At 54.5% G+C, this 24198-nt stretch overlaps 2 protein-coding genes across 8 annotated transcripts; one reads left to right on the top strand and one right to left on the bottom strand.

Moving 5' to 3' along the window:
* Positions 1-9369, bottom strand: Tinagl1 (tubulointerstitial nephritis antigen like 1). Of its 3 annotated transcripts, XM_048815893.1 has the most exons (13): positions 8969-9109; positions 8417-8734; positions 7262-7325; positions 7035-7179; positions 3572-3664; positions 3311-3425; positions 2186-2309; positions 1959-2109; positions 1665-1854; positions 1511-1556; positions 1143-1266; positions 322-367; positions 1-233 (listed from the first exon to the last, which is right to left on the bottom strand). In XM_048815893.1, the coding sequence occupies exons 1-13, from the start codon at positions 9035-9037 to the stop codon at positions 93-95; spliced, it is 1626 nt and encodes a 541-aa protein (XP_048671850.1). In that variant the 5' UTR covers positions 9038-9109; the 3' UTR covers positions 1-92. The 3 variants fall into 3 exon arrangements, with proteins under 3 accessions (XP_048671850.1, XP_015340840.1, XP_048671851.1); XM_015485354.2 differs by lacking the exons at positions 7035-7179; positions 8969-9109 and adding an exon at positions 9266-9369 and having other exon boundaries at positions 7-233; XM_048815894.1 differs by lacking the exon at positions 7035-7179 and having other exon boundaries at positions 7-233; positions 8969-9100.
* LOC125620448 lies at positions 7178-19206 on the top strand. 5 transcript variants are annotated; one of them, XR_007352129.1, is made up of 4 exons: positions 7178-8384; positions 12076-12456; positions 17199-17290; positions 19085-19206. XR_007352129.1 is itself a non-coding variant. In XM_048815896.1 (3 exons), exon 1 carries the CDS (start codon positions 10036-10038, stop codon positions 11089-11091), a length of 1056 nt encoding a protein of 351 aa, XP_048671853.1. In that variant the 5' UTR covers positions 9511-10035; the 3' UTR covers positions 11092-12456; positions 17199-17290; positions 19085-19206. The 5 variants fall into 5 exon arrangements, 3 of the variants coding, with proteins under 3 accessions (XP_048671853.1, XP_048671855.1, XP_048671854.1); XR_007352130.1 differs by having other exon boundaries at positions 7178-8045; XM_048815896.1 differs by lacking the exon at positions 7178-8384 and having other exon boundaries at positions 9511-12456.
* Positions 19207-24198: the final 4992 nt, after the last annotated feature.

Consider the following 24198-nt stretch of genomic DNA (forward strand, 5'->3'; position numbering starts at 1 on the left):
GCGCCAGGGGCCGCCCGAGGGCGAGCTGGGGGCTCTTCTGCCGGCCGCCCCATGGGGACCCCAGGGCCGGGCCTGGCTTAGTGCCCGAAACTTCAGTGATGACCCATGTCCTCCATGCCCACGCGGCCCCAGACGCCCAGCACGAAGCTCTCGATGTCACATTCGTTGGCGCCTCGCACGATACGAAAGTGGCCCCTCTCACCCCAGGAGGGGCCCCATGAGTTGGCCGCGGTCTGGGAATAAGAAGCTCGGTGAAGAGGGGACGGGAGAGGGCGAAGAGGGAGCAGGGGAGAGGCAGCAGTCGGGGGCGGCGGGACTCACCCAGTATTTGAGCGTCCTTCCGTCGGGCAGCCGCTCCTCTCCCCACCTGGCAGAGAGGGGAAGGGCAAGGGCGCTGATTGGCCCGCTCTCGGGGGCGGGAACCCTTTTTGCTTTTTGAGCAACACTCTTAGGACTTGGGGACTCTCTGTCCCTCTCTGCATCCCCTCAGCCCCGCCCCCCATCTCTGAGTCTGTGTTCCCACGCTCAGTGTGGGGGAGACACTAAGGGTATAGGGGAAGGGGGAGACAAAAGAAGTGAACGTGGATCTGGTCCTCCAGGGCCCCACATGGTGAGACCTCACATATCTGCCTCTCTTCCCTTGCAGCCAAAGAGGGGTACCTACCAGGGACTGGAGGAAAAGACCTGGAGGGTGTGGGCACCTTAGAGGCCCCAGACTCCCTGCAAACACACTCCTTTAGTGGACCTTTCATTGAGTACTGAAATGGGTGATCCCACCGTCTCCTGTGGTATCAGAGGGGGAAACTGAGGTCTGGGGGAGTGACCTGCCCTGATTCCTGTGCCTGCCAGAGCTGGGACAGGTGCTGAGGTGAGAGAAGCTGAGCAACTCTTGAAACCTGGTCTGTCGTTTTGTCCCCAGGGCTGTTTTATCACTGTCTAAGGAAGGAATGGTTTCTAGAGCTCTTAAAAGCTCCCCACTCTCCCTGTGACTCAGAGCAAGCGCCTCCTCTTCCTGAGCCTCGTTTTCCTCCTTTTGAAGCACGGGAAGCAGTCCTGACTTGGTAGAGGTCACAAGGACTCAAAGCAGGTCCCCAGTGCAAGCCCTGCTGCCCCCAGTCTCCCTCTGCCCACGAGTCTCTCACCCTGTGATCTTGACCGAGTGGGTCCCGTGTCGGCGATACTGCTCGGGTCTGCTCAGGCTCACGGGCGTGTGGCTGTAGATGCCACCCTGGTACAGGAAGAAGTCCTCATGAACCTCCATGAGCGCTGTGGGCAGAGATCAAGGGAGGCCCCACTTAGTCCTCCAGTGTAGGACCTGCTGCTGTTCCATGTGCCCAGACACCGGGACCTCACCCTGCAAGACTCCATCCGGGGCCTGCCTGTGAGGAGGGGACAAGCCTCACGCCTGGCCTCACTGCACTTGCTGCTCAGTGCCATAGAGACCTCCTGGGCCACCGTACCTAGCCTCGAGCAGACACCAGCTTCTGGATCCGGGGCAGAGAACACTCACCTTGGACGGGGCCATTCTCCATCAGTTCCTTCATGATCTCCTGCTCCTGGAGGGAGGAGATGGGGCAGGAGAGCCCCCATCAAGAGTGAGACTCTGGCCTCTGGTCACCCCCCAGCTCTCCTGCCTCTGCCCCCTCACCCGTGTGCAGACTTACATTGGAGCCCAGGCGGTAGGCAGGAGTGACCTGGTAGATGTCATTGGCATGGACATGGCTATTGGGGCAGCGGGCAGTGGCCTGGCGCTTACCCCGACCCATGGCCCGGCTGTGCATCATGCAGGGGGGTGCAGGACCAGCCTCATCCCGCTCACGACCCGAGAACGGATAGCAGTGGTCAGACACAACCCTGGGAGACAGCAGAAGGGAACAGGGTCAGTGATGTGGTGCGCATGGCCCAGGCCCTGCCCACAGGTGCCTTGCCCACTCCCCCGCCAGCCCCTCGCTGCATACCCTCGACGTCGGAGGAACCACCAGGCACCGTCCAGACGCCCACCGCGGCAGCCTTGCTGGTGGTGGGTGTCACAGGACAGCAGGTTCTGGGGCGACAAGACTGGCGTCATGTGTCCCAGAGAATGGATTGAGACCCGATCAGAGGCCACGGCTGGGGGAAGCAGAGGGGCCGTCAGGGCCAGGCCCTGGCTCGCCTTCCCCCGGGCTAGCCCTGCCCTCAGACTCACCCGCCGTGGAGAAGGCCCAGGAGCCTGCGCAGTTGCCCTGGTCCAGCGGCTCGTGGATCAGATTGGGCCACTTCTCGGAGGCCTCGAAGGCCGCGGGCAGCACCTCCCCTGGGTTTAGCACCGTCTGCAAGGCAAAGGTGGCCCTGTCTGCTGCCTGCCCTGGCGTGGCCTGTCCCTCAGGAGCACTGTGGTGTTGGAGGACCACCAAGAATCCGGGGCCTTCCTTCCACAGTTGGAGCCAGGGCCTCCTGTGGCATGAGACTCCAGCCGCCTCCACCTCCAGGGAGAGTGGAAGAACCAGGCGCCATTAGCGCCTCCGTGCCGCTTTACAGGTGAGGTGCCGAGGCCGGACCGGGGACGTGGCCCCACCGGGGTCGCCCACTTTCCATTGCCCACCCCTGCCCTTTCCTTCTGCCCCTTCTGATCTACCACACCCGCCTTCCTGCAGGGCCTTGGCCTCCAAGCCCCAGAGGGCAGGGGAGGGAAGAAGCAGCGGCGTCCCGTGACCAGGCAGGCGGCCAAGACAAACAGCACCAGGCAGAAAATAACCAGAGGCCCGCAGAAGTAAGGCAGGGGTGGTAGGGGCTGGTTACCCCAGCCTTGGGCCAAGGTCTCTCTGCAGGAAGGGCCAGCCCCTGTATCTCCCCTGCCTGCTGCTGATGGACTGACCCTCCGGGTGTGCTCCAGCCCAGTCCTGCTGCTTTCTTCCTCCCCCAGAGGGTCCCACTGGTGGGAAGGAGAAACCCCCTCCTCCCTAGGGGTTCTGCTGAGTCCGCATTTGTTCCAAGAATTGCTGCTCTCTGGCTAGAGCTGGAAGAGCGTCAGTCCTTCCTTTCCTAAAATACCAAGGTGACCTCCTGGCCGCTGGGGCCGTGGCCCAGCTCTGTTGGATCCAACAACATTTTTCCCAGGCTGAGGAGGCAGGAGGGACCAAGCTGGGACCACACAGCTCAGCTCTGAGCCCAGCACCTCTCGCGCAGCACATCTGGTTATAAGCAGGCAACAAAGGCCCAGAGAGGGCAGTGATCTACCTAGGGACACACAGCCTGATAATAGGGGACAAGTCTGAGCCCTTGTAGGAGCTTGCAGATTGCAGATTGGCACTGCAGGCAAGGGTGGACTTACATAGATCTCGTTCATGTTCATGACAGAGGAAGATGGGCGGATGGTGCCCAGGCGGTAGCGAATGCCCTCATCCAGCGTCATGCCCCAGAAGGCACTGTGGTTCCCAGCCTGCCACCTGAAGGAGAGGGGACGGAGGGACTCAGAGGCCTCCCCTCACGTTGAGGGGAGGGGTGCCTACTGGCCAGAGGGGTGCCGTGTGCCCGCCTCGGTGTGCATCTCGGCGGAGCACCGGTACCTGCCGGGGGACGTGCAGGCTCCTACCCGTAGTTGCCCTGGTTGATGGCGTTGATCGTGTCCAGGTCCACCAGGCACGGCTCCTGGTCACACTCCCACTGCCCCTTCTCCTGGCAGGTGCTGACAAGGACAGGAGGGAAGGAGAGTGAGTGGGGAGCTGGGGATTCTGCAGGGACGCGGCCTCCGGGTCAACGTGGGCCTGGGATTCGGTACCGGCCACCGTAGGAGAACCCTCAGACACTCCCACCCGGCCTGGTGGCTTCGGTAACAACTTCGAGTTCACAGTTCTCAAGTTTGTGGCCACTGCCCAGCTCACTGCCTGATCTCCAGAGCCACGGGCCTCACTGCCACTCCACACCCAGTGGGCACCTGCCAGCAGCCCAGACTAACATTCCGCAACCCAAATCCTGACCTTACTTGTCACAGCGCCCAGCTCACCCTTCCCGGGAGTCCTTGACGCCCTCCCGCCTGGGATCCAGCCATGGGCCAATCCTCCGTCTACCTTGAACACACACCGGATTCCAAACCACCTGTCCAGCAGCCCCCGCCCCCTGCTCTCCCCGGAATTACCACTCGGCCTCATTGTTCCTTAACCTGCCCTGTTACCCGACGTCCCCCCCGGGATATTTTTAACACAGCCACAGAGCCGTCCTGCTAAACCTAACTCATGCCGTGCCTCTGCCCAAACCCTCCATTGGCTTCACATCACAGAACACGAGCCAAAGTCCTCAGGTGACGACAAGGCCTGCACCATCTGTCCCCTTGTCCCTTCTCTGACCCCCTCCCTCCAAGGCTCCAGCGAGGCTGAATGCTCACACAGCCCCCACTCCTGCCCCAGGGCCTTTGAGCTGCCCTTCCTCCCACCTCCCCATGGCCCACTGTCATTTTCCCCAAATCTTCAGTCAAATGTCTCCTTCTCAGGGAAGCCTCCTCTGGCCACCCTATCTTTTTTTTTTTTTTGTCTGGGGGAGGTACTAGGGCTTGAACTCAGGGGCACTCAGCCACTGAGCCACATCCCCAGCCCGATTTCAAATTGTATTTAGAGACAGGGTCTCACTGAGTTGCTTAGAGCCTCGCTTTTGCTGAGGCTGGCTTTGAACTCGCGATCCTCCTGCCTCAGCCTCTCCAGCCGCTGGGATGACAGGCGTGCACCATTGGGCCCAACCTGGTCACCCTACCTTACAATTCAGCATCCTCCATACTTCCTGTCCCTCTTCCCTGTCTTTCTATTTACCTTGGCAGGTCACCAACCCTGACACCCTACAGCTGACATGGTTTGTACCCATTTCCTAAGACCCTTGGGGGCAGGTATTGGTTGGCATCTTCAGAGACTAGGAAAATTAAACCCAGCTCATAGTGGGCACCCAATAAATACTTGTTGAGTGACTGAGAGACGGAGGCGGTACAGTGAGGGGGCTAAGAGTGAGCAGATTCTGGGGTTCCAATCCTGGGTTCCAATCCTCACCGCCTCCTTGTGTGAATTTAGGAAAGTTATTTAAACTCTCTCCCTCAGGGTCCTGTCTGTAAAGCAGGATAATGATAGTCCACTTTCCAGGGATTAAGTAACAGATCGTAAAGTACTTAGCCCAGGGCTGGCCCGCCTAGGTGCTCGGAATTGTTCTGGACTATGATTGTTCTCACAGGAACCCCAGCCCCCCTCCTCCTGGGCTTCAGACTCACATCCAGCTGACCTCCTGACACCTCGGGATGAGCAAAGGCATCTCGGATTTAAAATAGCCAAATGGCCTTCCCCCGGCCGCTCCTCCCAGGATCCTCAGCTCAGAACACAGCACCCAGCTGCTCAGATCCAAAGGCTGCAGGGTCAGCCGTGTCCCTCGCAGTCCCCGTCAGCAGGCTCTGGGGATGGCACCCAGGGGACCCTCGCCCCTCCGCTGCTGCCAACCTGCTCCAGGCCCTCCTCATCGCTCACCTGGGCCTGGACAAGGGCTTCCTGGCCAAGTCCCTGCCTCGCTGTCCCCCGCCCCATCTCCCACCTGCTCTGAAGCAGAGGCCTGTGAGCAAAGTGAGCCAGACCGTGGGCTCTCCAGGAGGCTTCCTGTGACACTCGGGACACCAGGGACTCCTCGGCCCAGCTGGGAGGCCGTGGATTGTGGCTAACCTCCTAGAGCCACTCCTAGCTCCCAGCCTTCCCACAAGCACGTCCCCTCCCTGGGCCAGGGCTGCTGGTCTGTCTCCTACCCACTCCTTGGGGTCAGTAGAAATGTCCCTTCCTCAGAGCGCCTTCCTCCTTCCCTCTGACCCTACACAAGGATCCCCGTCATCCTCTCTTTCCCCCTAACACCTGGAGCAGCTTGTATTCTTATATATATTTGTGGGTTTTTTCCATGTCCTTCACCATTAGCCTAGAAGCTCCTGTGGGACAAGGACTGTTGGGTCACTTTCTGGCTGCGCCTAGTGGGCCCAGCATGGTGCCTGTGGCGCAGTAGGTCTGTGGGGACGTGGTGTGGACTGAGGGTGGGCTGCTGTGCACTCGGTGATGCTGTTCCGAGCTCCTAACTCTGCTGATACAAGATGCTGCTCCTTCCAAGCCAGCCCGAGGCACCCGCCTCCAATGTCACCTTATAAGGAGCCTCAAGGGGAGCCAAGCCCCAGTATGGCTGGATCTCCAGGCCAGAGCCGAGTGGGTGGCGCTCAGAGCTCAGAGCGCTGGAGGTGTCCATGGGGGCAGGGCGGCCCTTGTCCTCTGTCCCCTCTGCGCAGCGGGCAGCAGCCGCTGGGCTCTCTGGCAGCTCCCCCCCCCAGGTGCGGGCAGCCTGCAGGGCGCCCACTGCCCCTTGTGAGGTGCTGGGAACGTACCACCTGAGCAGTCCTGAGGGGCCGGCAGGGGTTGGTCAGCGCTCTCCTGTCCTGCCTCCTGCGCCCCAGGGCTGCCCAAGCAGGTCTAGACAGGGCTGATGGCAGCAGGTCCCAACATTTCAGAGGGGACCTGGGACAAGGGAGAGTGTTAACCCCTCGGTGTCCACCCCACCAGGACCCGCAGAGTCCTGGGGCCTGCCTCCCGCTTCTGAGCACACCCCAGAGTGCTGCTCCCCCTGTGACCCAGGCACCCCTCACCCCGGGAGGCCATGGAAACAGCTTATGTGGAGCGCATTCCAAAAAGTCTCCTTCTCCCTGGGGCCTCCCAGACCCAGGCAGAGGCCGGGGCGGAGCCAGTGCCCCGTCTCCCCTCTCCAGGGTGGCCTTCACTTCCCAGGACCCTTCCCACTTCCCGCCAGGGACCCCTCCTCCTCCTCCGGGGTGGTGGGCAGGGGGAGCGGAGGGCCGCATTCCGGGGACGGCCCCGTGCAGCTGGCTGGCTGCCCGCCCAGCCATCCCTGACCCCGTCCGCCCAGGGCAGCGGATGCTGCAGTCAGAGGTTTCCTTCCTGGCGTCCCCGTCCCCTCCTCGGACTCTCCCAGGACAGCAAGAACGTTGGGAGGGGCGGTGGCCCAGCCCAAGCCAGGAGGGCGGGAAGGACTGGGGGTGGCACCTGGGCCCGGCCACTATGGCCGACTGCTCCTGGGAGTGTGTTGGAATGCCAGGGTGAGAGCTGGCAGGGGCGGTCACGGCTGAAATGCCCATGTTACAGATGAGCAGCTGAGGCTCGGAGAGGGGAGAGGATCTGTCCCCAGGACCTGGGGACAGGGATAGGGTTTTAACCAAGTCTGTTGGCCATGAGGCTCATGAGCCCAGCCCCTCCAGGCCCCACTCACTCACCAGCGGTTACAGTTGTCCCAGTAGGTCCCAAAGACTGGATAGATGCGCCCCCCGTGCTCGCATCCTGGAGGACGGAAAGAGAGGGGAAGTGGAAACAGAGAACGCTGAGGTGGCCACGTCCCCAGAGGGTAGGTGCCCTCGACGCCCTCCCCCAGGTCACCTCTCACATACACACACGCCGACCCCAACTCCCCCCAAAACTAAAGCCAAACTATAACTCAGACATCCCCTGCCCGTTGCTGTGGCCCACGCCTGAAATCCCAGCAATTCAGGAGGCTGAGGCAGGAGGATGGCAAGTTCAAGGCCAGCCTGGGCAACTTAGTGAAACTCTGTCTCAAAATTAAAAATTTAAAAAAGGCCGGGGATGTAGCTCAGTGGCAGAGCACCCCTGGGTTCAAAACCCAGTGCCCCAGGGATCGGGGGAAAGACATCTCCTGGGGCACACACCAACTTCTACATGGGAAGTTATTCAATGACTCCAACGCGAATCCCTCTTGCTTCACTTGGAGGCCAGCCACAACATTCCTGGGATCCTTTGCCATTTAAATAAGTTGGGGCATAGAATTGGGGTGGGGATGGTGAGGCCCAGAGAAGGCAAGCAATGCCCTTAAGATAACACAGCACTTTGGGATAGCAACCCCGGTGTGCAGCCTCCTTGCTCAGAGCCCCCACGGCCCCGCACCCTGGGAGGGGATTCCAGAGCTTCTCCTGAGAGCCAGTGCATGGAAAAGGACGTGATGAAGGCCGAAGGTTGAAGGCAGAAAGAGATCTGACCCACCTCCAGGTATGACCTATCTCAGAGGTATGGAATCCTGAGCAAAGGCAGAGTTGGCTGAGGTGACCCTGGCCAACCCCTGTGTGCTCTATCAGCCCAAGGGTGAGTCAGCGGGGCGGGCCAGCACCTTCCCCAGTTGGACAGGACTGGGAGAAAGGACTGGAGGCTGTCTTCCCTTGGGGGCGGGGCAGCTTCTCTTTCAGTCTTACTAGAGAGAGTCAAGTTAGACCACAAGAGGGACTTCCCTCCTGTGGGAAGGGTCTCTTTCCCAGACACTGAAAAGCCTCCCCTAGAAATGTCCAGGCACCAGCCTTACTCCTGCGGCTTGCTGAGCCTGGGGCTGACAAGGTGACTGCCCTCTTGGTCGTCTTGGTGCCCACCTTGGATGGGAGGGAAGGGGGGTGGCACGCCGAGGCAGAAGTCCCAGAAGTCAGGGCAGCAGTCGGAGACGGTGCGGTTGCAGAAGAGGTCACAGTAACAAGTGGCGCCCAGGTAGGGCAGGGCACAGTCGTCAGCGCGGCCACGGCAGCACATGTCCTGCTCCTGGCAGTACCGGCCGCCCGCGTCCCGGATGCCCCGCAGGTGCAGACCCGGGGCCAGCTCCCGGCGCCAGCGACCCCGCCGGGCGCCCAGGGCTCCCTGGCCAGCCAGCAGCAGCAACAGCAGCAGCCCCGAGGGACAGCGCCACATGGTGCCTCCTGGGCCGGAGAGGGCAGAGGGCAGGGTCAGAGGCGGTGGCATCAGAGGCCCCTGACACACCAAGGGTCACCCCCACCCCCGCTTCCTGGAGTTGCGAAACCAAGGAGGTGCGGCAGGTGGGGACCCCGGCTGCTAAGTCCCCAGGCAGGACCCGCAGGGCAGGGGAACCAAGGCTTTGTGACTTGGCTTATGCTGGGGAGGGACCTGGACATGGAGTGGAGCCCCTGCCTGACCTGCACAGGGACCTCCGAGGACCAGGAAACGGGGTGGTGGCATTCTTGGGGCCCCCGTGCGGCTCTCATCCTGCGCGCCCAGGTCCTCTCTCCTGCACCAGGTCCCTCGGCCCCTCCCTGTCCCTGACCTGGGTCCTGACTCCGGGCCTTCCCAACCCCTCCCCACTCCCCACGGTGTCCCCGGTCCCTCTCCACTGTGCCTCTCTCTGGCACCGTCTGGCCCCTCCGCCTGCCCGTCCCTCTCTCTGCTCCTTCTCGGTCTGCACCCTCTGCCCTCTGAGCAGAGGAGCTCCCTACCTGGTGAGGGGTGTGGGCTGGGCCCAGGCTGCCCTCCGCCTCCTGGCTCTGCGCTGCCGGACACAAAGTCAAGTGAGGAGCACGGGGCGGGACCGCCTTTTGTACCGCCCCACAGCCGGCCGTGCCCGCCCGGGGCCGCCGGGCTGTGGGAGGGAGGAGCCAGCTCGTTTGCACCTGGAGCAGACCACAACTCAGGGCTTGCAACGCAGGGAGGGGACAGGCCCAAGGACAAGGAGCTTGAGGTTATCCTCCTTAGATTTTGACAAGTGGAAGTCGTTCCTTTTGGAGGTAGAACTGTAAATCAAGCAGAAAGGATTGCGGTCTGACATTAAGAAGGACTTACCATGGGGCCGAGGAGCTTTCCTAGAGAGCGGGAGATGGAGCCAACTGAGCTCAGACTTAAGAGTGCCAGGGACAAAATCTCCCAGCTCCCCCTCTGGCCTTGCACACCCCGGGTCACGGTGACCTGGGCTGGGGGCGGCCCCAAGCTGCCTGGGCAACAGGAATGATTGGAATCCTCCGGAGCAGGATTGAGGAACCTGCAGACACCCCGGCGCTCATCCCAGGAGGCAGGGACAGGACTGGCCCCTCCACACCCTGCAGGTGCTGGTGCTGTCCTTCCCTCTGCTGGGCCGGCCCTGAACACAACTGTTCCCTCCGTCAGACCCACATCCTACTGGGCACCTGTTCCCCTGGGAGGGCCCAAGGCAAGAGCAGCCAGCTGGGGGCCCCCTACCGAGCACCCCACTTCCTGCCTGAGGCCCCAAACAATGAGGCCTCTGTCCCCCAGGCCTGCTGTCACCTTTTACCTCCCGTTGCGCAATCCCCCCTCCCCGAGGGTGGGGCCCAGGCGGGGGCTCTGCAAGCAGGGGGGAGGGGACACTACACCTGGGCAGGTCCCTGCCACAGCCCTGCTCTCGGAGAAGCCCTGGGAATTCCCTGCGCCTCTGCCCACCGCCTGCCCCTCCCCCAGCCAGGGCATCCTCAGCCAGCTGGCCCCTGGCAGAGGCCGAGGGACCAGGACAACGGGCGCTTGTGGCTGGGCCACCCCCTGCTATGGGACAGTGGGGGTGAGTCACCAAGGGGTCCCGCCCTGGCGGTGGGGGCAGTGTCCAGTCCCACACAGGCACTCGCATACTCTGAGCGGCCCCTGCTCCCTGCAGGGACTTGGGAAAACACTGAGCAACCAAGGCTCAGGGCAGATTTGCTTGAGGCCACGCAGCCAGAACAGAGGCTCCTACCTTCTAGCCAACCCCTCTTCCCGGTCACCTAAGTCACCCCTGCACGTCTCCTCCTGGTTGGGAAGTCATTCTTCCTATATAACCTCCATTCATCTTACTGTAAGGCAGATGGGTCCCTTGGAATTGGCAGAGGTCATGTCCTCTGGGTGGAGACAGAGGCTGCCTTCAGAAGTCACCCAGGGCACCTGTTTTCACAGACGGGCTTGGGCTCCATGGCTCTGGGCTTGGGACTGGCTCAGGGGCCCCAGCCTGTCTATTGCCCCAGATCACTGTGGGTGCTGCCCTCGGGAGTGTGTGGCACGTGTGCCCATGTGGCATATTCCCAAGCATTTGTGTCTGTGGGAGTTTCTGCTTGAGTGGCGGTTGATCTGTGTCTGTCTGTCCATCTGTCTACCCGCCTGTCTGTTGCACGCCTGCGTACCTGCATGTCTGGACATTTTGCCCGTCTGCCAGTTCTTGTCTGTCTGTCTGCTTGTCTACCTGCTCACTTGTCTGTCTGCATGTGTGTTCGTGTTCCTCTGGAAGTTGTCTGTCTGTCTGTCTGTCATTTGCCTGTGTGCGTGGGCTTGCTGCTTGGGTGCCTGAGCGTGTGGCTCTGCAGCTGGTCTGTCCAGTCCACCTGTCCTCGAGGTGTTCATGTCTCAGTGCCAGTGTCTGCTTGTGTCTGCCTGGGCTTCTAGCTGTCTGTCTGTCCTCGTCGTCGTCGTCTGTCTGTGCATAGGAGGCAGGAACACCCCGCAGGGGAAGAGGGCAGAACCAGGAGCAGCCCCCATCATCTCGGGGCTTGGCGCTGAGCCCACCCCAGTGGAATCTAGTGACTCACTGGGTTTTGTGGCCAAGGAGCAGAGGAAGAGGGCAGGGCCGGGGGCTGGACACGCGCTTTCCTTTTCCCCTCTCTCCCAGTGACTCATGGTGTCTTATTCTTGCCCAGAGAGGGGCTCTGTCCCAGGGCCTGGGACAGAGCAGCAAGTGAGAGACACAAGTGACTCTTCCCCTGGAGGCCTTCCCTGGAGGCAGGTGACCTGTCCTCCCTCACAGGGGACTCTGGGCAGCACTGGCCCTGTCTGGTCTTGGCCTCCCAACTGCTGCCTGGAGACCCTCCCACGCTCCCCTCATTCTACAGGGAAGGTGAAGCCAGCAAGGGGCAGTTACACACCCAAGGACTCACAGCAGAGCAGAGGCCTGGTCAGGGCAGCCGTTCTGCACCTCGGTCCCCGGCTGAGGACCCGACATGTGGGGTCCCAGCACCTCAGCCAAGGCTCGAGCTTCCACAGGCAGCCCCCTGTCCAGAGCTGTGATCTGGCCTGAGTCAGATCCAGGCCAGGCCTGGTGGGCAGCATGGTGGGGCGGGTCCTGGTGCACGGGCCCCCGGGGGCCTCTGGACTCTGCTGTGAGAAACACCCATGGAGGCTGAGTGGAGGCTGGGAGGCCGAGTGGAGGCTGGGTGCCAGGTGCCGGGGCTTGTGGGAGATAAGATTCGGGGCCACGGAGGGGGGTGCCACGCCCTCCAGCGCAGCTTCAGGTTTTCATTCATTCAACAAATACCTGCGCTGCGTGCCGCATGCCCAGGTTGACCAGACAGGCCTCGCGCTGCTGTCGTGCAGTCTGCCATCTAACGGGAACACAGACCCGAAGGAGCGCGGCCGACCAAGACGTCACTGGGAAACATGAAGCGCCGGACGGTCTGCATGCGGCGTGAGGGCCGGGATCGCTGCGGTGGGCCGCGTGGTCTCAGAGAGCAGAGAGCTGCGCTGGCAACCCAAGGATGAGAAGACCGTAGCCATTCCTAGCGCCCAGGGCAGCCGCAGGAGCAAAGCCCTGAGACCCGGCCCCCGCTGGTCAGCTGGAGAAGCCGCAGGCCGGGGAGCAGCTGGATGACTGGGAGGGAGGCTCTGGAGAAGCAGGAGGAGGCTGGGAGCAGCTGGCCAGGCCGCAGGCCCCGGGGCTGTGGTAAGGAGCTGGGATTGTCTTTTACCACTAAGGGGTTTTTTGTTGTTTTTTGTTTTTTTTATACTGGTGATTGAACCCAGGGGTACTACCCACTGAATCATATCCCCAGCCCTTTTTAATTTTGAGGCAGGACCTTGCCAAGTTGTTTAGGGCCTCGCTAAGTTTCGGAGGCTGTCCTTGAGCTTGAGATCCTCCTGCCTCAGCCTCCGGACCTGCTGGGGATTACAAGCTTGTGCCACGGCCCCCCAGCTTGCCACTGGAGATATCTACATGTGAAATGAGATGATTTTGATTTGCATGTACGAAAACCTTCTCTGGCTGCTGGGTAGAGAACAGAGTATTATAGGGGACAAGGCTCCGGGTGCTCTGGGCTAGCCGTGCTCATTTGATGGAGGCTGGTGGCATGGCAGTCAGAGGCGGGCCCTCTGAGGCATCTTGGGAGAGCAGGATTGTCAAGACTTGCTGCAGGACGGGATGTGGGGGCAGATATCCAGGAAGCTGCTAGATTTCTAGTGAAACCTCTGCTCCTCTTCCTGTCGTGAGGCAAAGATGTTCCCTCCCCTTGAATTTGAGTGGGCTCCTGATGGCTTTGACCACAGAGCAAGTGTGACCTAGGCTGGTTCCCAGCTCAAGCTGGACCAGAGGAAGCAGGACGGGTTCAGAGCGACCCACATTAGAAGTCTGGCAGAGAGGCTGGGTGCTGTGGCACATGCCCGTGATCCCAGCTATTCAGACGGTGGCGGCAGGAGGATCTTGTGAGCCTAGGAGTTCTGGGCCAGCCTAGCGAGACCCAGGTCTAAAAATATCTGGCAGGCCAGGCCCAGTGGCACATGTTTGTAATCCCAGCAACTGAGGCTGGAGGATTGCACGTTCAAGGCCAGCCTCAGCAACTTAGCGAGATGCTGTCTTAAATAAAAACTGAAAAGGGCCGGGATGTAGCTAAGTGGCCAAGTGTCCCTCGGTTCAGTCCCTAGAACCAAATAAATTAGATCAGTGTCTGGCTGAGGGGAGGGAGTGGTGAGGTAACTGAGCAGGAGTGACCAGGGGGTTGGGAGGGGGAGTCAGGGGAGAGCCATGTCCAGAAGCCCAACCAAGAGATTCAAGAAGCAGGGAGAGGGCCGGGGTGTGGCTCAGGGGAACAGGGCGTGCTTCCAGGAGGCCCTGAGTTCAAACCCCGGCACCAAAACACGGATGAGCTGTAGGTCTGCCGCGACAGGTAACGTGAGATGTGGACAGATCCCCACGAGACTTGGTGACATGGGGATGGGGCAAGCAAGAGGAGGAGGCGAGCCTGAAACGAGTCACAGACAGGGACTTCCCTCCGAGGGTCCCTATGTCTCCAACAGAGCAAGAGCAGGTCACGGCTGAAGTGGGCCTGGAGAGGGAGGGACGCAGGGTGGAGGCTTGGGTGTGACACGGCAGCAGTGCAGGGAGACCTCTGAGGTTGCCGACCATGGACGCATAAGGAGCCCAGCCCGCCAGGCTGCCTAGGGGCATTTAACTGCCACACACGGCAGGTGCCAAGCGCGGGCTTTCTCCCAGCTCACCGGATCCGCTCCATTGAACAGATGAGAAAGTCCAGGCTCAGAAAGGCTCTCCGGCTTGCCCAAGGTGCACAGCTGTTAGGGACAGGGCAAGAAGCTGGGGCCCACACCCTAGGAGCCTGATCACCACTGTCCTGGGACTGGGTTGGCGGTCACACTTGGTAGTGCTCGTGGCCACCAGTTGTAGTCAGAAGTGGGGAATGAGTAAGACAGGTCACAGCTTCCCCTTTCCTGTAGTATTTCTGGGCCACTGGTGTTTGGGGCCAGCTGGGCTCAGAGGCCCCTGAGTGCTGGTTCTTTGGAAATCTTCCTGCCCTGCAGTGACCCCTGCACCTAGATTGCTCGTCCTCTCCAACCCCGTCTAGGAGTGCCGGGATGTTGGGGTCCGTGGCTCCTCGTCTCCTGATTCCCCACCATCCTTCAATCAGCCTCATCTTCACTAAAGCCTGTGGCCCGGGGGGCCCCAAGCTTGGTGTTATCGCCCTCCAACATCTTCAGAGCTGCTGCTGTCCCCACGGGCCTGTTTACAGGAACATTTCCGTATCTCACATGACATTTCCTGGAAGCCTTGATTGTTCCAAACAGAGATATTAATAAATAGTTGAGTCCTGAAAATGTGCAAGAGGTTCTTCCGGGCCTGCAAGCAGATCTCACACCTTCCCTTTTGACCCCTGAGCAGAGAGTAATGGAATCTCCACGGCTGGGTAAATACCACGGAAAAAGCACCCTCGCCCGCCGTCCAGGGGATGGAACCCAGGGGTGCTCTACGCGCTACCACTGAGCTACATCCCCAGCCCTTTTAAACCGTTTTGAGACAGGGTCTCACTTAGTTGTCACAGTCTGGACTTGAATTTGCAAGTCTCCTGCCTCAGCTTCCAGAGTAGCTGGGATTATGGGGGTGCACTACCGGCTAGAGCCCCCCTTAAGAACCGGCTCCTCACGAAACCCCAGGCTGTGATCTGTTGTGGTGTAATGGAGAACCTCAGAAGATGTTCACGTCCTGAGCCCTGGAATCTGTGAACGTGACCTTATTTGGAAAAAAGAATCCTTGCATAGTTCTCAAGTTAAGGATCTCGAGATGAGATCATCCTAGATTATGAGTGGGCCCTAAGTCTACTGACGGGGGTCCATATGAGATTCACACAGGACATCGACAGACGTGGCCACAGAAGCACAGGCTGGAGTTCTGTGGCCACAAGTCTAGGGACACCCAGAGCCACCAGTAGCTGGAAGAGAGACACTAGGAACAGATTTTCTCCCAGAGCTGCGAGGTGGAGAGCAACCCAGCCCAGCCGACACCTTGACTTTGGACTTCTGGCCAAACACACTTGAGTTGGTTCATCAGCCAAGTCCCGGGCAGTTTGTTACAGCAGCCCTAGGAAACCAACACGGGGTCTTCCATTTCAAGGATGCACGGGGCCTGAGATCTAGCATCAATTGGAATGTGCCAAAATCAAGGCCAAGTGTAGATCAAGCCAGCACAAAGCAGCCCACGCTGGCAAAAGCAGAACAAACTGGCTCAGGCTGTATCAAATCATCTTAAGTGGCTGCAACACTACTCACCCTGCAGTGATGGGCGGACTGGAGGTAGGAAGTAGCTTCGAGCCCTGGCTCGGCACACCTGCAAGCTGGGGCGTGTTTCTAAACTCTCAATGCCTCGGTTTCTCCTCAGTAAAATGAAGGATCAGTAAGGATTATGTGAGTTCACAGATGGAAGGCACCTGGAACGGGCGACTCTCAGCACAAAATAAGAGTCCGCTATTATCAAATGCACCCAAATGGAAGCAGACACCGCCCCACTCTGACCAGCCCCGCGGACTCAAGTGTGTTTCAGTGGCCCCCCCCAGGGAAATTTAGCTGAAATAGTAGGAACCGGCACAAACCTCCTGAGTCAACGTTAAAACCAGATTTAACCAGTCAAAACAGTCTGGAAGGGGAGCCTGCTGTCACAGGGACTCCCCAGCCTTGGTGCATATCAGTTTGAGAAGCAGCAAACAGCCTCCCGCTCCCCCCAGGGGCACCCTGGGAGCCACTCGGAGAACAGAGAGATGCACTTCCCTGTCGGAAACAGAACCGGCAGTGTGATTGCTGCTTAAAGAAACACTCAGATTCCTCTGTCAGCTCAAGGCTCAAATAGCAGAGCCCAGCTTCACACCAATTAAACAAGAGACCCGTCATGCAGACAGCAGTCCCCTTGCAGTCACAACCAGAAGCAGGGAAGGTAAGAAGAGTCCCCGGGAAATTGTCTCCCCTGACATCACCACGGAGGCGTTTAGGTCAAGACCAGGGCCCTCAGTTACCAGTCCTGGCTCTGCCTCTGACATGCTGCAGTGTGACCTTGGGCAGGTCACCATCCCTCCTGGGCCTCACTAACCCATATCTGAAATGACGAAGTGTCCTCCATGGTCACCAAGGGTGTGAAGCGCATAGAAATCCAAGAGATCATTCAGTTTGACCCTCTTGCGTGCAACCGAAGGGACAGTCATACAAAGGACCACAGTGACAGGGGAAGACAGGGAGCTGTCCCTGTCATTTATTGTCCATCTACTGTGGATGATGAAGTCCCTTTCCTGCACAGCACAGATGTCATGGCCTCCCCCAGGGCCTGGGTGTTGGACATGGGTCTCTCATTCCTCCCCGTGGGCCCCACAGGGATAATCATCCCCACTTCACAGGCGAGGAAACAGTTCCAGAGGGAAGACTCGCTCAGACGCAGCTATTTGAATCCTGGTCTCTAGGGCAGAAGGGAGAAGGGCAAATGCCAGAGATAAAAGGTTGCGCGTCACCCAGAACCAACTCATGGAGGCGAGAAGAGCAAGGCTGCGGGCTCGGGAAGAGACTGTGGGGACAGGATCTCGAGGGTTCCTTTCAAAACAATCATTTTTATTTGATTTTTTCATCCATTAGTATGTTCTTATGGTTCAAAAGTATATATTTTAAAAGCTGACAATAAAAGTCTCTCCTGGGGGTGCAGCTCAGCGGTAGAGCATTTGCCCAGCAAGTCTAGGGCTCGGGGTTCCATCCTCAGCACGGCAAAGCCAAAAAATATTGTTCCCATTCTGACTCCGTGTTGCCACCCCCTACTTTTTCTTAGCATCTCCTGTATTCTTTCAGAGTTTCTTTTTTTGGTACTAGGGATTGAACCCAGGGACACTTTACCACTGAGCTACATTCCCAGTCCTTCTTTTTATGACACAGGGTCTCACTGAGATGCTTAGGCCTCCACAAATTGCTGAAGACCTCAAACTCGTGATCCTCCTGCCTCAGCCTCCTAGGCCGCTGGACCATAGGTATGTGCCACTGTGCGGGGCGAGCTCAGTTCTTCTTCTTGACCGAATTTGGTTGCTCAGGGTTGTAGAGCTGAGGCCCCTGCTGTCTTGCTGGCTAGAAGCTGGAGGCCTCCCTCAGCCCCCAGAGGGCAACCACAGTCCTTGTCATGCAGCTCCCTCCGGCTTGGAGCCAGAGATGACACAATGCGTCTTTCTCATGCTTCAAATCTCTGACCTCTGCCAGGGAGAACGCCCTACTTTTAAAGGACTCACCTGATCAGGTTTTACCCACCCAGGGTCACCTCCCAGTCTCTATGGACATGGGACCTAACTTACATTCGCAAAACCCCTTTGGCCATTTCGTGGAATGTCATCGTCATGGTTGAGTTCAGCCTCAGCGTATTCATAGATCCCACCTACACAGGGTAGGGACCACCCAAGGATGAAGGCAGTAAGGGTCACCTCAGAGTTCTGCCTACACAGTCCCCTGTGTGATTTTTGGTAGGTAGTGCCATCTTGTCCCCGTGGGGGTTTGGTCCAGCAGTAACAGCATGCTGGCATCTCCACATGCTTCCTAAAGAATGTTATCAAGGCTGGATGTCTGCCAATCTGATAGGTGAAAAATGAACTCTCAACATATTTTAAATTTATGATTATCTGCTTTTGAATAAGACTGAGCATTTCTTCAAAAGCATAAGAGCCACTTCTAATTTTTTTTAATGGCTTCTAGTTTTAAGATCTTTCTATGGGGCTGGGGATGTGGCTCAAGTGGTAGCGCGCTCGCATGGTATGCGTGCGGCCCGGGTTCGATCCTCAGCACCACATACAAACAAAACAAGACAAAGATGTTGTGTCCGCCGATAACTAAAAATAAAATATTAAAATTTAAAAAAAAAAAAAAAAAAAAAAAAAAGATCTTTCTAACTCCAAAATTAATTAGAAGCCCTCCTATGTTTTCTTCTAGGGTTTTCATATCTTTTCGTTTGGTCCTGGGGGTTGGACCCAGGAGGACTTTACCACTGAGCTACATCCCCAGACCTTTTTATTTTATTTTTTATTTGGAAACAGGGCCCTTGCTAAGTTTCTGAGGCTGGCCTTGAAACTGCGATCCTCCTGCTTCAGCCTCCCAAGTCGCTGTGATTACAGGTGTGTGTATCACTGCACCTGACTCATGGTTTCATTTTTTTATCCACTGGTTCTTGGAGCTAGAAGCGTCTCTTATTTTTCTCAGCAATGACCACAAAGTTGGACCCCCCTTGGCCTGGGATCTGGGGTGGAGAAAGGAGCTGTGACCACGGTGGAGCCCCCTGAGTGTTGATTCTGGAGCTTCTTCCAGCACTCATGGCACCCTGGGCTGGCAGAGGGGTCCAGAGTTGAGGGGCGCCCTCCCTGCCTGGGTAGCTTGGGATCTGGGAGTTGGGCAAGCCCATGGCCAGGCTGCCAGGGACAGAACCAGGCTGGGAGCACAGGGAGCCGGTGGGGATTGAGATGGGGGTGTGCAGGAGGCTCCACCGAAGAGCTGGTGTGTAAGCTGAGCCTAAGGATGAGGGGGAAAGGTGATAACAGTGCTGGGGAGGGAGGCACCTCAGTGCAGGGAGCAAGGACCTGGAGGTGGGAAAACCAGCCCCAAACCCAGCCCGGGGAGGGTTCCCCAGACCACCAGTCAGTCATTAAGGATGGGAAGCAGGTGAGGCTTATCTCTGTGCCCCCTCCTCTGTGCCAGAGGAGGCATCAGCCAGTATGATAAGTGAAATGAAGCGGAGGGGAAACAGGTTTTGAATCCCAAGCTAAAGCATTTTCTCTTTATTCTCACAGTGAGAAGCCAAGACCACCAAGAAGGAAGCGTGGGCGGGTTGTCTTGGCAGAACCTGGGCGTTCTCTGCGCACCACTGCCCCCTTGTGGCTAACATAGGAATTCTCCATGACCCGCCTCCAGTGTCAGGTCTAAGCAGAGGAAATTCCAGAACAACAGGGGAAAAGGAGGGCGAGTCCGCCTAAGAGAACTGAAAGACCACGAAGCCCTGAGTCCAGTGGGCACTCATATATCCAGCTCTGAATTTGTATGTAAACAAACATGAAAAAATCCAGCCTCAAAGAGTACTGTCAGGGAGTGAAGAGAACACTAGATCTGGTGATAAGACAGCCCTGTCTGCAGCCTGGCTTGTTGCTTCCTGGTTGAAAGATTCTGGGCAGTTGGTTACTGTTTCCATCTCTATAGTCTGCAGCCTGGAGTCTGGCTGACTTCTTTTCTGGGAAGGCCAGCTGAGTTATTCAGATGGGTCCTCCCACTGAAAGCAGTTAAACGTGCTGAGATACTGGCATAGCCAGGGGTTAGGAGTTACCAGACCAGAACTGAAAACAGCAACCTAGATAAGCCAAGCAGGAAATTCACTTTTACTCTGAGGACATTTCTGAATCTGGCCAATAGGAACTAGTGTTTGGATGGGTCCCTTGGGCAAAGGGCACAGGTACAAATCCAGAGCCCAGAGAGGCAGATCAAATAGAAGACCCTCCCCAATGAGCTGGGATTCCAAAGAGCCACACTCTCAGAAGTAAACCAGCCCCCAGAATGACCTAGCTTGTATCTCCTGGGTGCTCTGTGATTTTAAGCCTTGAACCTGGATCAAGATGTTCCCAGACTGTTTGTGCCTCAGGCTCCTGGAAGAAGAAATGGAAATCCTCCTTGAAGGTGAGTTCCTTCAGTGTGGGCTCCACGTTAGTCACACAGTGGCAAGCACTCGGTGAAGACAGCGAAGCACACAGAGAAGGGGAACAGACCCCATGGCAAGAACCAGAAGAAGCAAGAGACAATAAAACCCATAAAGGACTGAAACATGAATTATTTCACATAGACGATAAAACAGCGATTCTTCTTCTTTTTTTCTTTTTTTAAATATTTTTAGTTGTAGATGGGAACACAATACTTTATTTATTTATTTTTATGTGGTGCTGAGGATCAAACCCAGTGCCTCACACATGCAAGGCAAGCGCTGTACCACTGAGCTACAATCCCAGCCCAAAACGGTGATAAATATAATCTTAAATAAGCAAAAGACTAGCTTGAAAATATTTCATGAAACAGAGAAATGATAAAAAGTGTAAAACATGGGAAACTATAAAAAGTAACAGTAGGGCTGAGGATATACCTCAATTGGTAGAGTGCTTGCCTTGTATGCACAAGGCCCTGGGTTCAATCCCCAGCAACACACACACACACACACACACACACAGTAACAGTAGAAAAGAGATTTTAACTTCCAAAAATGAACAATATAATAATTAGAAAATCAAAAGGAAGTTAAAAGCAGATTGGATATAGCTGAAAAGAGAATTGGTGAACTGGAAGAAAAGCCAGAAGAAATGATCCAGAAAGAGCATGAGAGACAGGAGGAATAAAAAAAAATACAGAAGAAAGCATAAAAGACCTGGAGAATAAATGAGAATCATCTAACATTTATTTAAGTAGAACTTCAGAAAGAGAGAACAAGTGGGAAAGACACGATATTTGAAGGATTAGTAACTGAAAATTTCTCAGAACTGATACACCATCAATCTACAGATTCAAAAACCCAAGCAAATTCCAAGCCAGACACACACACACACACACACACACACATTTGTATTTATAAGTATATTTAATTTACATTCAGAAAGACCTACATACTGTATAGTTCCAACTATGTGACATTCTGGAAAAGGCAAAACCATGAAAAGGATGAAAAGATCAGCGGCCATCAGGGGCTGGGGGTGGGAGGACGGATAGGTGAGTGCACGGAGTTCTTAGGATAGTGAAAGCGTTTAGTTTGACACTGTAATGGTATATACATGTTTTACATTTGTGAAAAGCCATAGAATGTACAAAATGAAGAGTGGTTCTTTGAAAAGATTAATAAAGTGGCCGGGTGTGGTGGCACCACCTGTAATCTCAGCCACCTGGAAGGCTGTGGCAAGAGGATCCCAAGTTCAAAGCCAGTCGCAGCAACTTAGCGAGGACCTTAGCACCTTAGTGAGGCCCTGTCTCAAAATAAAAAATAAAATGGGCTGGGGATGTGCTCAGTGGTTAAGCGCCCCCGAGTTCAATCCCTAGTACAAAAAAAGAAAAAGAAAAGAAAAGAAAGAAAGAAAAAACAAATTAATAAAATGGATAAACCCCTAGCAAGAATGAAGGGGGTGGGTAGGCAAATGTTGCCTAATATTAGGACAAAAGAAAGAATATCACTCCCAGGGTGGGGGCTGGGGCTCAGTGGTAGAGCGCTTGCCTAGCATGGGTGAAGCATTGGCTTTAATTCGAAGCACTGCATATAAATAAATGAATAAAATAAAGGCCCATCAACATCTAAAAATTTTAAAAAAATTTTTTTAGTTGTCAATGGACCTTTATTTGATGCTGAGAATCAAACCCAGGGCCTCACACATGCTAGGCAATCGCTCTACCACTGAGCCACAACCTCAGTTCCTAAAAAAATTTTTTTAAAAAGAAAGATTCTGCACATAAAAACAATATGAACTACTTTAGGTCAATAGATTTAACAAATTCCTTGAAAGAAACAACTTATCAAAACTAACAAAGAAATAGAAAATCTAAATAATCTCTACACCAATTGAAGAAATTGAACTTGGAATTAAGAAAAAATTCTAACAAAGATTACTCCAGTTCAAGTGGCTTTAAGGAAAAAATAACACCAACTTCTACAAACTCCTTCACAGTGTGAGGGAAGAAAGATCACTTCCCAATATACTTTATGAGGTCAACATAAGCCTAACACCAAATCAGGTAAAGATGTTGTTTTTAAAAACCACAAAGCAATATCCTTTATAACCATAGTTGCAGAAATCCCTAACAAAATATTAGCAAATCAAATTAGTTACATATAAAAAGGACAGAAATATCATGAGCAAATGGAGTTTACCCTAGAAATTTAAGATTCGTTTAATAGTCAAAAATCAATTATTGTAATTTACTATCAAGAAAATCAAAATAATCTTAAATGAATCCAGAAAAAAAACATTAAATCAGGCAGATTGCAAATTCAAGGCCAGCCTGGGTGACTTAGCAAGAACTAATCAATTTAGAGAAACCCTGTCTCAAAAAAAAAAAAAAAATGTCTGGGATGTAGCTCAGTAGTAAATTGTCTCTGGGTTAAAGTCCCAGTTCCTCCAAATAAAATAAATAAATAAATATTAAAAATAAATAAAAGGGGCTAGGGGTGTAGCTTAGTGACTACTAAGTACCGAATCCCAGTATAAAAATAAATAAATAAATAACACCCACTCATTATTTAGAAAGCAAAACAAAACATACACACACACACACACACACACACACTCAGCCCTAACAAGCTAGGAATAGAAAATAACTTCTAATAAAAGACATTCATGAAACATTTATAGCTAACATCATATTTAATTAATAGAGAAACACTGAACAGGTTTTCACTAAGATTCTCTAAGGCAAATATTTTTCTTATCCCTTCTATTCAGCATTATTTTGGAAAGTGCGGCCAGTTCCATAGTTGAGAAAAAGAAATAAAAGATATAAATGCAGGGTGGGGGTGGGGGGGAGCAGTGTGAAATTGTCATTTTTCCACATCACATGATTGGGTAGATAGTAAATATGTGGATTCTACTCCCTCCATCTGTACCCTGCCCCCCCCCCAAAAAAAAACCCTACTAAAATTAAAAGTGAATTCATCAGGGTTACAGATACAAAATTAACATACAAACCCCCAACTTTTTGTATTCATACCACAATCAACTGGAAGGTGAAATTAAAATACTGTTTATAATAGTAAATACAGAGTCAGTGGGTTTTTAACTGTCTTCTAACAAGGGGCCAAGTTAAATCAGTGGGGGAAAGAAAACACTTCATAAACCATGCTGGAGACATTGAGTATTCACTTGAAAAAAAAAGTAAATCTTGGAGCTGGAGGTGCGGATCGGTGGTAAGATGCTTGCCTAACATGCACAGTATTATTTACTATGTTATTTATTTATATTATTTACTATTATGTTGTATTATTTAATATATTATTTATTGTATAAATAATAATAATTTCAATTCCTATTTCTTCCACAAATAAAAAATTAATTTGCCATATAAAACCAAATGAAGGGGGCTGGGGTTGTGGCTCAGTGGTACAGCGCTTGCCTAGCATGTGTGAGGCACTGGGTTCGATCCTCAGCACCACATAAAAATAAACGGATAGAATGGGGGCATTCTGTCCATCTACAACTAAAAAAAAAAAAAATTAAATAAAACCCAGGGCTGGGATTGTGGCTCAGCGGTAGAGTGCTCACCTAGAATGGGCAGGACCCGGGTTCGATCCTCAGCACCACATAAAAATAAAGGTATTGTGTTGTGACAATCTACATCCAAAAAAATATAAATAAATAAAAATATTTAAAAAAATAAATAAAATAAAACCCAAATGAAAAAGTTAGAACCCCAAAACACACAAGAAGAAAACACAAAGGTTATCTTTACGACCTTGAGGTTGGTGAAAGTTTCTTAGAACCCAAAAAGGACTGTCTGTAAGAGAAAAATATTACACACTGAACTTCATCAAAATAAAAACTGTGTTCTCTCAAGAGATACCTTTAGCCAGGTGTAAATGTCGCACAGCCGTAATCCCAGCAACTCAGGAGGCTGAGGCAAAGAGGATTGCAAGTTCAAGGCCAGCCTCAGCAACTGAGCAAGGCCCTCAGCAACTGAGTGACCCTGTCTCAAAATAAAAAAAAGTAAAAGATAGGGTATGGGATGTATCTCAGCATCCCTGTGTTCAACCCCCAGGAGAGAGAAGGGGTAGGGGGCGGAGAGAGAGAGAGAGAAGGAGACAGACACCTTTTAGGAAAGTGAATAGGCAAAATATAGGCTTGGAAAAATGCACACGGTCCATCTGACAAAGAGCTTGTTTTCAGAGCATACACAG

Source organism: Marmota marmota, unplaced genomic scaffold, assembly GCF_001458135.2.
Source record: "Marmota marmota marmota unplaced genomic scaffold, marMar, whole genome shotgun sequence".
Classification (NCBI taxonomy): domain Eukaryota; kingdom Metazoa; phylum Chordata; class Mammalia; order Rodentia; family Sciuridae; genus Marmota; species Marmota marmota.